Consider the following 13,251-nt stretch of genomic DNA (forward strand, 5'->3'; position numbering starts at 1 on the left):
AAAAACCTATTTTGAATCTCAGTACTGAAAAATGTGAATTTCTTATCAATAAAATAAGTTGATACCTTGGTATGAGATTTACAAGTGAGTAGATGTTTTATTTTATTTCAGATTAAGTCTCTCAGCAAAAATCTGTGAGAAAACAGTCCTGAAGCGAGTTTTGAAAGAGCTATGGAAGATAGTTCTTAACAAAATAGAAAAACAAATTGTTCTCCCTCCTCTGACAGATCAAACAGTAAGCATTTAAACTAAAGATTGATTATACTTTCAATAACCCATCTAATTGTCTTTCATTTAAGTGAATGATTTTGATCCAGATGAAATACAAATTAAATCCATTTTAGGAAAAAGTGTTTGGGGCATACAGTGTCTGAACAATGATCATTCAAGTGACTTTTTCCTATACAAATCAATTTTAAATAGTGGCAATAGCAGTCAAACTTCACATTTACTTGACATTCAAAACTTCATCTGTTGAAAAAAAGTATCATAAAATGCAATTTATAGGGTTACTTGGTCTACACATATAATTTTTTTGTTTAATGTTACTGTAAAACCACAGGGAAATAGATTTAGGATAGAATATCCCCATTGTGTTTCTTTCTGAAAATGTATACTTTAAGAAGATAAACCCAACCCTGATATATGGAATTTTTTCACCTTTCCATTCTTCTTTCATCTATTACCTTCCCATCTGGAGGTTCATAGAGGAGACACCTTTTAGTGGCTTTGAAGAATGTGATTGTATCATATACAGTGAAATTTAAAAAAAGAAAAGAAAAAACGAGAAAGATCAATTGGCAGCAAAGTTAGCCAATGATCAATGGACAGTGCCAGGTAACTCAGGTCACATATCTGAGCCAAGCAAGGAAAGAAAGAACCCTAACAACCACCTGTTATGGAATAATTGATTTTTTTCCTGTACCTAAGGAAGACAAGCTGATGCAAATAATGAGTAATTATAAACTAAAGTATATATTGACACCATTAATCATGCACACTCAGTACAAATTTATCCAGTGAAATTATGTAGAAAATGCTTTCTCATAAAGGTTCCAAGATGAAAAGATACATATGTTTTTGCTGACTTACTGTCAGACAGTGAGTGATGAAATATAAATTACTTTGAGTTTTGCTTCATGCCGTGCATGTGTGGTATAATCGTTTATAGCCTCCATATATAGGTAGCCAAACCACATAGATACACACACATCCCTTATTCTGCTACAATAGGTAATGCATTTTTCTAACACCAGTTAGCTATCATGTAATTGGTCAGAAGGGGCATGAGGTCAGCATAACCTGGAAGTTGGATTGCTTTATATGTAAATTTTCCCAGGTGACAAGCTTGAGAATATGACAGAAGAGCTATAAACTTTAGCAGAAAATGAAAGAGCATTCAGCTTGGCTACTACACAGGCAGGAGCCCTTTCACCTCTATTTAAAAAAAAAAAACAAGGGAGAAGGTATACATGCACATCAACGCTTCCTATCCAGAAAGATGCACCTTGCATGGTTCTCACACAAGCCATGCTATCCTTCCCCTGTGCTCAGAGCTCCACTTGTATGGGCGTCGTCTCAGCTCACAATTGTACAATATTGGTTTGTTGTCATTTGGTTGGGGTTTTTTGCATTTTTAATATCCCTTGAGGCATCCACCAGTCTTACCGAGCAACCCGCGAGCTATCCAAGCTCTCTCTCAGAGTAGCACTTACTGGTTTTTATAGTTCTTTACTTACAAAATTGCATAAGCTTTGACTGTGCTGCCCACTGCTATTTTCCCTATAAGTGCTACTATTTCTAGTGCAGAATTTTTTAGAATATGAGGTTCTTCAAGAATACATGTATCATGTTATAGCAGAAATGCTATATATGCATTTTATTTTTGATACAAGGTCTTCCTAGGAAAGCTTTCCATCACCTCAGTTGTCTCTAGTGTTGAGATCTCCAAGTAGGAAGTTATATCATTCATTCATTCAATACACATTCTTTGACCTTCTACCATGTATGAGACACCATGCTGGGGTTAAAATATAAGCAAAATCAGACATGACATAGTTGCTGTTCTCATTAACTTTGTAGTCTTTAATTTCTTAATATAGGCTCCACTAAAAAATGGAGATTAGACCAGAATAGCTGATTTTCCTTACTGTGAAAACCTTCTAGTCTACTAATAAATTTAGCCAAATTTAGTACTTTTCCTGTCACATTTACCAATACACACGCCTCTAGTTTTTCACTCTAGTAGTGCTTCGTGTAGTTAGTCCTGTGTTTTTCAAACCTTTCCCAGGTGGTTGGAGTTCTAGGAAAAGCCTCAAGCTGAGGGAGGAGTTAAGTGGGCAGGTCTCTGATAGATTGGACAGCATTTCAGAAGGAGCAGCTCCGCCTTGTTCAGTCCTGTATCTTGACATTTTGCATGGATTTATTTGGGGTGAGGGGAGTGAGGGAGTTTTCTCTTCTCAAAATAAATGAATCAAAGTTAAAGAGCACTGACTTAATCCATATGCTGCATTAAACTGGCTGCATTAGCAGTGACCCATTCAGTAACTCAGACTTCAAACTTTCAGACATGAGATGCCTGTGAGGACAGTTGCATTGCTAGCAGTCCTAGATACCTTTGACCCAGTCTGTAAAATAGACCAATTAAGGGCAGATTGCATAAAAGTCACAAATATAATAAGGAAAATAAAGCAAATTCTCTATTGACCACATTTCTAATGTGACTATTTCTGAAGATCTTAAGACTGAGTCTTCTCTCTCCTTTTCCATGTGTGTCTCTAGGGACCCCAGATGATTTTCATCGCAGCTAAAGATCTTGGACAATTATCTAAACTGAAGGTAATAAGAATAAAGAAATGATTGGTTGCCTGTGAAAAGTAGAACTAACTACAGCACTGCAAGAAATGGTCCTCCTACTAGCAATGGTATCTAGCACGGCAGGACTAAGAAGATGTGTGTCTGTGATCTCACAATCTGCTTTAAGGATGAATCAAGTCAAAATTTAGAAACTGAATTTACTGTTTTCTTTTTTTCCCCATATTTCTCACATTTTTCAGTTGGTAGGGACAACTGGGAATTTTTGACTTAGTGTTGTAGCATTCAGCATTATTGCCTTTGGAGTAAATTAGAGAACATATTTTCTTTCATATATTAACTTGGCTTTGTAAGAATAAAGGCAAAATGGAATGCTTCACAGAAATCTAGTAAAGTCTAGAGAAATCTTAAAGGCAGAAAGCCTAATGTAGGAAAATGAAACTCATCAAAGCAGATATTGAACTAGTCAACATATTCAAACCCATTATAAATGAGGATTTGCTAACTAAATAACCCTACCCTTTATTATCGCTTGAGATTCACAAGACTTTGCAGTTGTGCAGGGAACCTTAGGCTCCATCCCTCTAGGATAGGAATTTGACTGGTTAAAATATATATTGTGCTTCCATGACTGGTTTATTTTACTTAACATAATGTCCTTCCGTTTCATCCATGTTGTCACATATAGCAGGGTTTCCTTCTTTTTAAAGGCTGAATGATATTCCATTGTATGTATATACCATATTTTCTTCATCCATTCATTCATCAATGGACCACATATAGGCTATCATTGTGCCTATAGTCAAAATACATGTTGTTTTTGTTCCATTTATACCTGTTAGAATATAGTGTAGCATGCTGATGGGTTCCAGGGACAGACCAACTTGGTTCAAATTCTACCTCAACTGCTTCCAACTATGTGAAACTAGCCAAAGTATTTAACCTTTCTAATCTTCAGTTTTAGCATTTGTAAAATGCAGAAAATTTTAACACTTGGTTCATAGGGTTGTTTTGAGGATAAATGAAATAATGCATATGTTATCTTTGCATGGTAACTGCACAGAGTGTGCCGCCTTCTCTCCCAGTCGGCAACTCAGAGTTAGGTATCACTGGGATTGTTTTGTGTGTACACCACAGGGGAAGGATAATCCATTTGTCTGCATAATTACTTACTGAGATAAAATAGCTTCCCTCCCTATTTTATCACCTACATTATCCTTTTCCTCAGAGAAAAACCCTAAAAGCCAATGATCCATTTAAAACACATAACCATCACCTAAAGTAGTTTCCCAGGGTATTCAGCGATGTTGACAGTTCAGAAGGAAAGTAGAAAGTAGATGTCACTGCCAAACTATTGTTTTGGATATTGGATCTCTATCCCTTTCTTTATCCCTCTTATTATCTCCCTGGGATTTCTAGTCCCTACTTTGAAAAATGGATTTACACAGTATTGAAGTTTCTCATATACAACCATGATGGTGAAACAGCATAGTATCTCATTACAAAAGAGTTGGCCCTGGCCATGCTTCTAGCACCTATGTGATGTTAGGAAATACACTTCATCTCCCCGAGCTTCAGTTTCCTGAGTGGAATGTTATATCAGCTAGAATTGTTTTCAGTTTCAAATGATGGAAAGCCAGGCTAACATAAGCAAGGAAGGAATTTATTGCTACATGAAATTTTATAGTCCTGAGATAACTCTGGTTTCCATCACTGCTTGATTAGAAACTCAAACAATGTTACAGAACCCAGTTACTCACTATCAATTCTGCTCATTCCTTATTTGATATATTGCTGTAACAAACCTCCCTTCCTGTTTGTAAGATGGTTGTCTCTACTTTATAGCTAACATCCTTTGAACTTGAAATCTTGTAGAAAAGAACAGCCGCTTGATGAAGGAATTCCAGCAAAGTCCACTGGCACATCATCAGCTCTGATGGAGTATTATCGCCATTCCCAAGCCAACCACTGTGGCCTGGGAAGTGACATATACCATTTGGCTTAATTCACATACCCACCCCTGAGCTGGGGGTGCATCCACCCCTGTCCAAATCTCATGAACTCTGAGTGGGATAGAGACCCGCTCCCCAGAGGGCATACGTATGCTAGGTAGGAAAAATCAGAGTCCACCAAAAACAACACTTTAGGTCCCTTTTCAGCCCCCAAAGTCCTTTAATTCAGTAAATTTTTTCTATTTGTAATCAATTAAAAGCAAATTTTGAATAAAATCTCCTAAAAGGGAACTACTCTGAAGGACTAAAACTAGAATTTTGTTATCTATAGATGATGGATAAATTACTTAGTTATGAATCATATTTTTCTATTATTGGCCCTTGATCTTTTAATTTTAAATTATTAGTCTATTTGCTTATTATTTGAATTACAGAGCAATAAGTCCTCTACAATCTTATGCAAACAGTTAAAACTCTGGCCAGAATAAAGAACTTCTAATTTTACAAAGCTGATTTTTCTTGCTTTACTAGAATTTACTGCCAGTGGTTTGTTTGTTGTTATTGTTGTTTTCATTTTAAACCATGGGTCTTTACATTTTTCATGTATTAGTTTGAAAGGAAATATGATCCACTTGAAAAAGTCTTATTTGAAAATAACTGTACTGATAGATAAATTCAGAAAGCCTGTGTAGAAATATTAACAAATAACTACCTTATTTAAAAGAACACAGGATCAAGGAAAATAGAACAATGAGGGGAACTAATGGTTTTTCTGCATTTGACTGTGATTTAGGATTAATTTGTTAAACAACTATTTATTCAACAGTTTTACGTATTCTATATTACTTCATGTTCTGGAACTTCATAATGTATGTATATTGTATATATCCAACTTATTACTATTTAATGGGATCAGATTTATTTGTCATAAAATTTTCAAAAATGACTACGTCTTCATAGACGGGATATACAATATCAAAACCAATTAATAAAAATACATATGAGACTATGAGTTTACTGCAAAGAAGTAACAACTTATTGGACAATAACTCATTGCCAGCCTCTTTCGGAGACTCCCTTATTTGAATGAGATATTGTTAAATCCCAGAGAATTATTTCTTGCAACAATTATATTTTTCTTTAGCACCAACATATATTATTTATTACCATCTATTAAAAATAATGTGACCACACTGTAACACCAGTCAAGATTGATGAACCCAGAGAGATTTATTTAATATAAAACATTTGTACTTAGCTGCCCTAAAGCATTTCCCTGTATAATTTGGCAAATATTTCCCATTACTCTTGGAGTCTCAATGGGTATTTAATATTCCTATTTTAAAAATATTAAATGGATTCATGTTTGAGTTGAAATCCCTGTATCAGAGAAAGATCCAGTGAGAAGCAAACATGTATATCATGGATCCAGGAAGCATTATACTATGTTTTCAGCAATATTCAAAGGAGTATGTTTTCATTCAAGCACATTGAGCACTACAAGATATGCTGAAGGAAGTACAATTCAATTACCCAAAATATATTGAATCCCTAGCAAGTCATAATTGCCAAGATAGACACTCAAAGACTGTGGAAGTGAGTAAGACATAGTTAGAGATTATCTTCAGGAAGTCACAGCATCTACTAAATAACAAAATAAGAAAAGGCTAGAATAGAAGGATGAGCCACTGGATGTGATTGCATAATTTGTGCATTGCACAAAAGTGCCCAGCTAAGGGAATGAATGATGGCTGAAATAGAGCCCACGCTCCACTTGCTAAGCCCATATGTGCCTATGTGGAGCTGTGCTCCATAGAAAAAGAGACACTTTTATTGCTGACCACAGGCACTGATCCTTTACTCAAGCCATGCATTCTCAGAGCTATGTCCAGCCATATAGACTTTTCCTCTACTTCACACAAAGACACTATACAAGTTAGAATTTAAGCTCCAGGAGGACAAAATTCTTTCTTTTATTCAACAATATATCTCAATCACATAGAACAGTACTGACACATAATGAACACTCAATAAATATTTGTTGAATGTTGTTGACTAGAATAGTGGTATCCCTGGGGAGATTCTATCAATTTAGGGAGTCAGGAATTTCTAAATTTTTCTCTTAGACAAATTTCTATGTCCTTTGTTATTATCTTCAAATGTCTACCATCATTTCCCAAAAGAAGCTTTGAATGATAGACTGAGACAGTCCACAGTGGACAATGAGGAAATTCTATTGTAAATCAGTTGCAAAATGATGCAAAATGATTTTTAAAAATATTGAAAATCTCCCAAGCCAAATTCAGTTAACTCTTTGGGGCTTTTCCTAGTAATAGCTAAGCATTAAGGGAATCCAAGAAAGATAATAAATTGGGGGTATTATACTTAAAGTAGATTTTATCAGTAGCAATTGAAATAGGCTAAAATTCACCTCCTAAATCCCTTTCATGATTGACCATCCTCAGTGTGACAGAACATAAAGCAAGGAATTAAAGCAAAAAAGCTTTGACACACATTTTCCAGGTTTCTCTTTTTTTCCTAACATTAACTTGCAAGTGAAAAACAAAGCCACACATGAATCAAAATACCCCTCTTTAAGTAAACATTTAGCATCTCTTCTTTTGGCAAAATAGACATTTATTAAATATATGACAAAATAATCATCTAAAATGTGTCCATATTAAGATGGCATCTTAAATAGGAAATGTTTGCGTGCAGGGATTATACGGGTTTTGTTTGAAATAGTTGTTAAATAAATGAACTGGTTATTTTATAAGCAACTGTTAACCTGTTTTCCAGGAGCACATGACTCGAGAGGATGTGAAGGGTCTGACACCAAGACAATGCACAATAATGGAGGTGGTCCTGGCTACCACCAAGGTAAGGTTATAGTGCCTCTGGATATGCATCCAGAATCCTCTGTGTACCCTTAGAGAAAAGTACCCCAGATGCATATCTGTAGAGCTGTGCCATCCCTAGATACAGTAGACATCTGTATAGATACATTCCCAGAGTGTGTCAGACCTAGCCCATACAATCTCCTTATGACATGCATATTACTCTGCCCTTATACTTGATTCCTTTGTCTACCTATAGAAAATGTGTGTGAAATCTATGTTGCAACATGTGTTTTCAAAGAAAGACACATGCCCCCAGTTAAACAGATGCTTCAGGGGATTTGGGGTTAGCAGAATTTCTTTTTATGTTTTCTATGCTTGTTGAAATGATTTTTCAAAGATCAATCTCCTCTCCCTTATTAAGTGCAAAATTTAATTTAATTTTCTACTGAAATCCCAAAGGCATTCAGTTGTGTACATCAATTTTTCATAGCCAAAGGTTGACCAAAAGTTATTGTAGTGTGGGCTAAATATGGGCAGTTCTCAAAATGTAACTTAGAAAGAAGTTCTTTGTTTTCACATAATTCCTTATATATTTATAGATGTACATTTTATATTTATATGTGAAAGTTTATTAAAGAGTGAACAATTAATTTGCCTCCTAAATTTAAATCATGTCCAATGCTCCATGCTTCACTGGGGGGTGCTTCTATTATCCAGGATGTGTGGACAGTGTAGCAAATAACTATTAGTTACCACAAGCCATTTTTAGAGCCCAGAATAATCTCACTGGATTGAAACAGACGTTACAGTGGTATTTATTAAAAGAGAATTCTACTTGTATAACAATTGGACACCTTCACAAAACCATTACCTCATGGCTTTCGTTTTGCAGTTTCAGTATCTAATAAGAGGCCATCTTTTGCTGCTTCAGTGTCAAAAATTGCGAAATGAAAGCTATGCGGTGAGACTTTTGTGACACTTGGTGGAAACTGGAGTGTATGACTTTAGGGCAGTGAGATTACAGAAACGGAGTTTCTAGAGAGGCTGCAAGAGTATTGTATTGTCCGGAAGTATGGAAATTTTGCAAAATAATTTTGAGGGAAAAAATAGAAAACATGAAAAAGAAATACAGAACAAAGGCAAAACTAATTCTTTTAAAAATTATTTTCAAAAATGTGAATGAGATATGATTGACCTTTGGAGTTATAGCAGCACAAATGGCTACATATAGCGAAATGCTAGTAAACAATAATAATAACTCTGGAGTACACCATGAAGGGGAAAAAGTAAAAATTTTTAGAATATGAATTCAGCACTTCATGGATTTTATTAGATCAATGTATGACTTTAAGAAAAGGAAAACATCTTCTATGAAAATAGGGATTGGCATTCAATGTGTTAACAGACTTGGCTTCTGTCCTCAACACTAACATTTCTCTAATTCTTCTTGGTGGGGACACATGACCTCTACCTGCAGGCCAAGTTCTGCCCAAACTCTGGGACAATCCTGATCACCCAGCAAATCCCCCTGATGTACATCTTGACAGTTCAACTGTCCCATCCCCCTGTCCAGGTCATTCATGATGATCTTTTAATTCAGCCTCAGCACCAGACATTTGCCTTGCTCTTTAGGAAAAAACTACTGTCTGGTGTCCAAGATCCAGTAAATGGGTCCATGTCGTTATCTCATTCCTCCGGGACCAGTGTCTGACCCTGGTCTTCCTGAGCCTCAGATCCTGAGGTCAGGTACAGGCCCCCTATTTCCCAGTGTCTGTGATGCCAACTCTTTCTCTGGGGTCTCCATGCTACACTTGCTGTGCCTGCTATTAGATTCTCTTGTCCCTGTGGTCTGCCCATCTGACAAGGCCTTCACCTCATATCTGCTTTCAATGGCCCTGTTATCAGTTTGCCAAAGCTGGGATTCCCTTTATCTTGTCTACATCTGAGATTTGCCCAACTGACTATCCCACCAAGCACTAATTTTGATGTTGACTACAAAGGAATTCAGGAGACAGAGAACTAATAAATACTTAAAAAAATTGCAGCCCCAAGAGGTAGCAATTCAATGTCTGCCTGGAGCCCAGCAAAGGGAACACTTGTAAGGTAAGCAGAGACCTCATGAGAAAGATGTCCTTGGACCAAAGCAGCTGATGCTATTCAGGCTAACTCCCAAAGGCTGCCAAGGAGATGACCTTTAATTCCTCTTTGGCTCAATTTAAGAAAATAAGCTGAAAGTGAGAAATGTAGAAGGAGAATGCTATGGAGCTTGTAGACTATAGACTGAAATAGTGTTTTGCATTCTTTCAAGTATGTACATCATCTTGCCTGATCCTTATAAATATCCTGGGTGTTAGTTTTGTCACATTTTATAGATGAAAAAGCAGAGGCTATGCAGATGAAAAAGCAGAGGTAAGTTGTTTGTCTCAGCCTGCAGAGTTGCTAGTAATTGGCAGTGCTGAGAAAGGACTCCAAATTCTAAAATCAGTGTCCTTGCTTCTCTGTCACGTTATTTCACTAAATGTTGACAAAGTGTAGGTAAAATGTAGCAGGCCAAAATGGATCATATTTCTTCCAAGAGATTACTTCTTTCTAAATTAAAATAACATATTTCCTTTCTTTAAATGACTTTCTAATTATTTAAAAAATAATTTTAAATCCTTCAACCTCTGCACAAGCATTGTTAAAAATATTGTCTCTTAAATATTAAAATTTTAATTGGACTGGACTATTTTGTCATACCAGTCACATGTGGTTTCAGTTATAAGTCAAAAGGGTAGAAAAATGCACAGGTAACAGAAATTATAATGATCTGCTACAGCTAGCATGTTTTGGCTTTGAGACACTCCTTTCACCTGCCATCATGCAGCCAAATCAATAGTATTTGAAAATAAAAGTAGAAAAGTGACAGCTATGAGGCAGAGAACCAACAAATTAATCAGTTTGTGCAAGCTAATGGAGCAATCAATAAGGAAATCCTAGTTTGAAAGGGTGCTAGTAGAGACTCTGAGTCCCAGGCTCCTATCTTAGGAAGACTCAGGACTGCTATGGGATCCTCTGAAATGTGGGTTTCTTTCAAAGAGAAACAGTAAACCTTTTTCCAACAGTAGTACTCTTGACCCAAGCATGAATCCCAAGACTTAAGAAAATTCTTAAATCTTGAACAATCCTCAGGTTACTTTCTGATAAAGTTTCAAATACCCAGAAAAAAAGCTGGCTGGTTTTATTTTTCCCATCCTTCCAAATTCCCCTGGAACACTTTTTATTTGAACTTGAACATGACATTCTGCAATGTATGTTGCAGACGTTTTTGATATCATTCAGTGTCGATACAGAGGTTTCTCTAAAAATAATAAACACGTGGATCAGAGCCCTCTAGAACTGTGCATTTCTTGGTATAAAGGAGATAACTGGACTAAATATGAATATCTATACAAATATAGCTTAGGAATTTACTTATTGCTTTCTTATTTAATCCTAGATGACACCATTTCTGGTACTCAGGATTCCAGGCAAATAGCAGGATATGTAATGTTATGCCCCTGAGGCTCTTACCCTGACTGAGCTCTTACCCTAACCACTATCCATTATTCACAAGGCAATTTTGGTGGCTGCTTCTCAGCATCTTCTTTTTTTATCATTATAAATATAGTTTTTGCATTATTTAAAATTCAGCTGCTCATGGAAAGAACAAAGTGACCTACCTCGTTTGGAATACTGCAGTTCAAAAATCATTATTTGAGAGCTTACCGTATATAGAAAATACGGTGAGCAATGAAGAGGTTGCTGGAGAGAAGAGAGAGCTTGTTCTTGGCTTATGAACAAAACATCTACAATTGATAAAATAAAAGAGTTGTGGACAAAATGCCAGTGAGTGAAGAAGGGGTGATAAATTCTCTGTGGGTATCTAGGGGAAAGCTTCCTGGAGAGGTAAGTTTTGGGGTTTAGAAGATAGATTGGGCAAAAGAAGCAGGAAAGTCATTGCAGGCTTCGAGAAAAGCATAGTGAAATGGGAGAAGGTGTGGCTCAGCCTGAAACTTCAAATAGTTTAGTGTAGAGGAACAGATCATTACTGAATTATAGGGACTAAAACAAGAACATTAGATTGGAGCCAAAATGATGTGGCTTAAACACCAAGGTAACGAATCTGAGCTTCAGTTTTTTGGCTAAAGGGAAGGAGTTAGCATATTCAGATCCAAAGTAAAAAAGAGGTCTCCAGTTCTGGTAAAAAATAATTTCTAAAATATCTATCAAATATTTTTTTTAAAGGTAAACTTCAGTTTTTAAAGGCCTGTTATGATTATATGCAAGTTTGCAAAATGAATTGTCTGCATGGATTTTCCAAAAGTATGATAAAGGTATTGGAAGGAAAAAAAGTGATGATGAGAAACTGCTACCAAAATAGTATATACAACCAAAAAGTAAATTCTTCCTGCTAACTTGTAAAGAAACTTTAGCATGTTCCCACCAGTCAGTAAAAATAGATTGTGAAAGATCTTCAAATATATGTCAAATATAAAGAATTAGAAGAATTTAGAGAGTTTTTATTGGGATTATAAAAATAATGGCTTGCCAAGCATGCAGACAATGTTTATCCTGATTTTTTACTTAGCAGTACCATTTTTTTCTCACCATCACAGCCAGGTCTGAAGTGCTTTATTTTTTGCAGTTTCATGAAAAATACAAGAAACAAAAAATCTCTCTGGTTATTTTTCAAGATAATGATACTTCATACATACCTCTTTGCAACCCCCACTCAATTGTAATAATAGTGCTCCCCACCACCCACCCTTATATTAGGGAAGCCGATGTATTACTACATTAGGTTGAAGCCTGTACAAATATCAGAATATGGATATTAATACAAATGTAAATAAAATATTTGATACTATATAGGGAATTATACCACTGGCAATTAGACTATTAGGCAAGTGCATGATTAGGAGAGAGAGAGAAACTAGAGTGTGAAAGTTACTCTCCTCTCCTATGGGAATAATAATGGGATTTAAGGGATTATTGCCAGAAAATTAAATGTTATGACATACAAAACAATTCAAACAGTTCCTGTAATATAGAAATCTCTTCAGAAATGCAATTATCTTATCTCCTGAGGATTGGTTTATTTTGAAGGAGCCTCCTTCTACTGTTAAACCCAGGATCCCACATACTCTACTGCAACCAGTTTTTTTCTTTCTCCTTTCCTGATAAGCGCTTCATTCTCTCTCAATGAAGCTACCTATTAAATCTAACTTTGCCCCAAGCAATAGTCCATGTCCTTAAGGCCTTAGCCTCAGGGCTTTTGATTTCCTGGGCACAGCATCTTCTCACTATAAGTGCACAAAACATCTAAGATCTTCAGTGTTCCCTGAGACTCCCCTCTGGGAGGTGATGCTGTTCCTTCTCTTAAGGAGTTTTTAGTCCAGATTAAAAAAAATGGAAAAGGCATGTTAAAAATTAAATAATGATATGTGTAAACTTACAATACACCAGTGTAAGAGATGGAACAGGGTAATACAGTTGCTAATTGAGGAGCACAGATAAAAAGTGGTAAGGACTTAGAGTAATGAGCAAACACTATGAATGCAAGAGATCAGGAAAATCTGAAGGTGTGGTCTTGAAGGCCTGATGGGAGTTCACAGGCTGGATAG

The 13,251-nt window shown here is 36.0% G+C and overlaps 1 protein-coding gene across 1 annotated transcript in view; it reads left to right on the forward strand.

Annotated features, from left to right (window-relative positions):
* UNC13C (unc-13 homolog C) overlaps positions 1–13,251 on the forward strand; it is a 351,117-nt gene that overhangs the window by 273,874 nt on the left and 63,992 nt on the right. Inside the window, exons 22-24 of the mRNA XM_046653916.1 lie at positions 112–235; positions 2,782–2,838; positions 7,566–7,646. Of these exons, the coding sequence (XP_046509872.1) occupies positions 112–235; positions 2,782–2,838; positions 7,566–7,646 (262 nt within the window). The remainder of the gene's footprint in view (positions 1–111; positions 236–2,781; positions 2,839–7,565; positions 7,647–13,251) is intronic.

Source organism: Equus quagga, chromosome 2 (assembly GCF_021613505.1).
Source record: "Equus quagga isolate Etosha38 chromosome 2, UCLA_HA_Equagga_1.0, whole genome shotgun sequence".
NCBI classification, from domain to species: domain Eukaryota; kingdom Metazoa; phylum Chordata; class Mammalia; order Perissodactyla; family Equidae; genus Equus; species Equus quagga.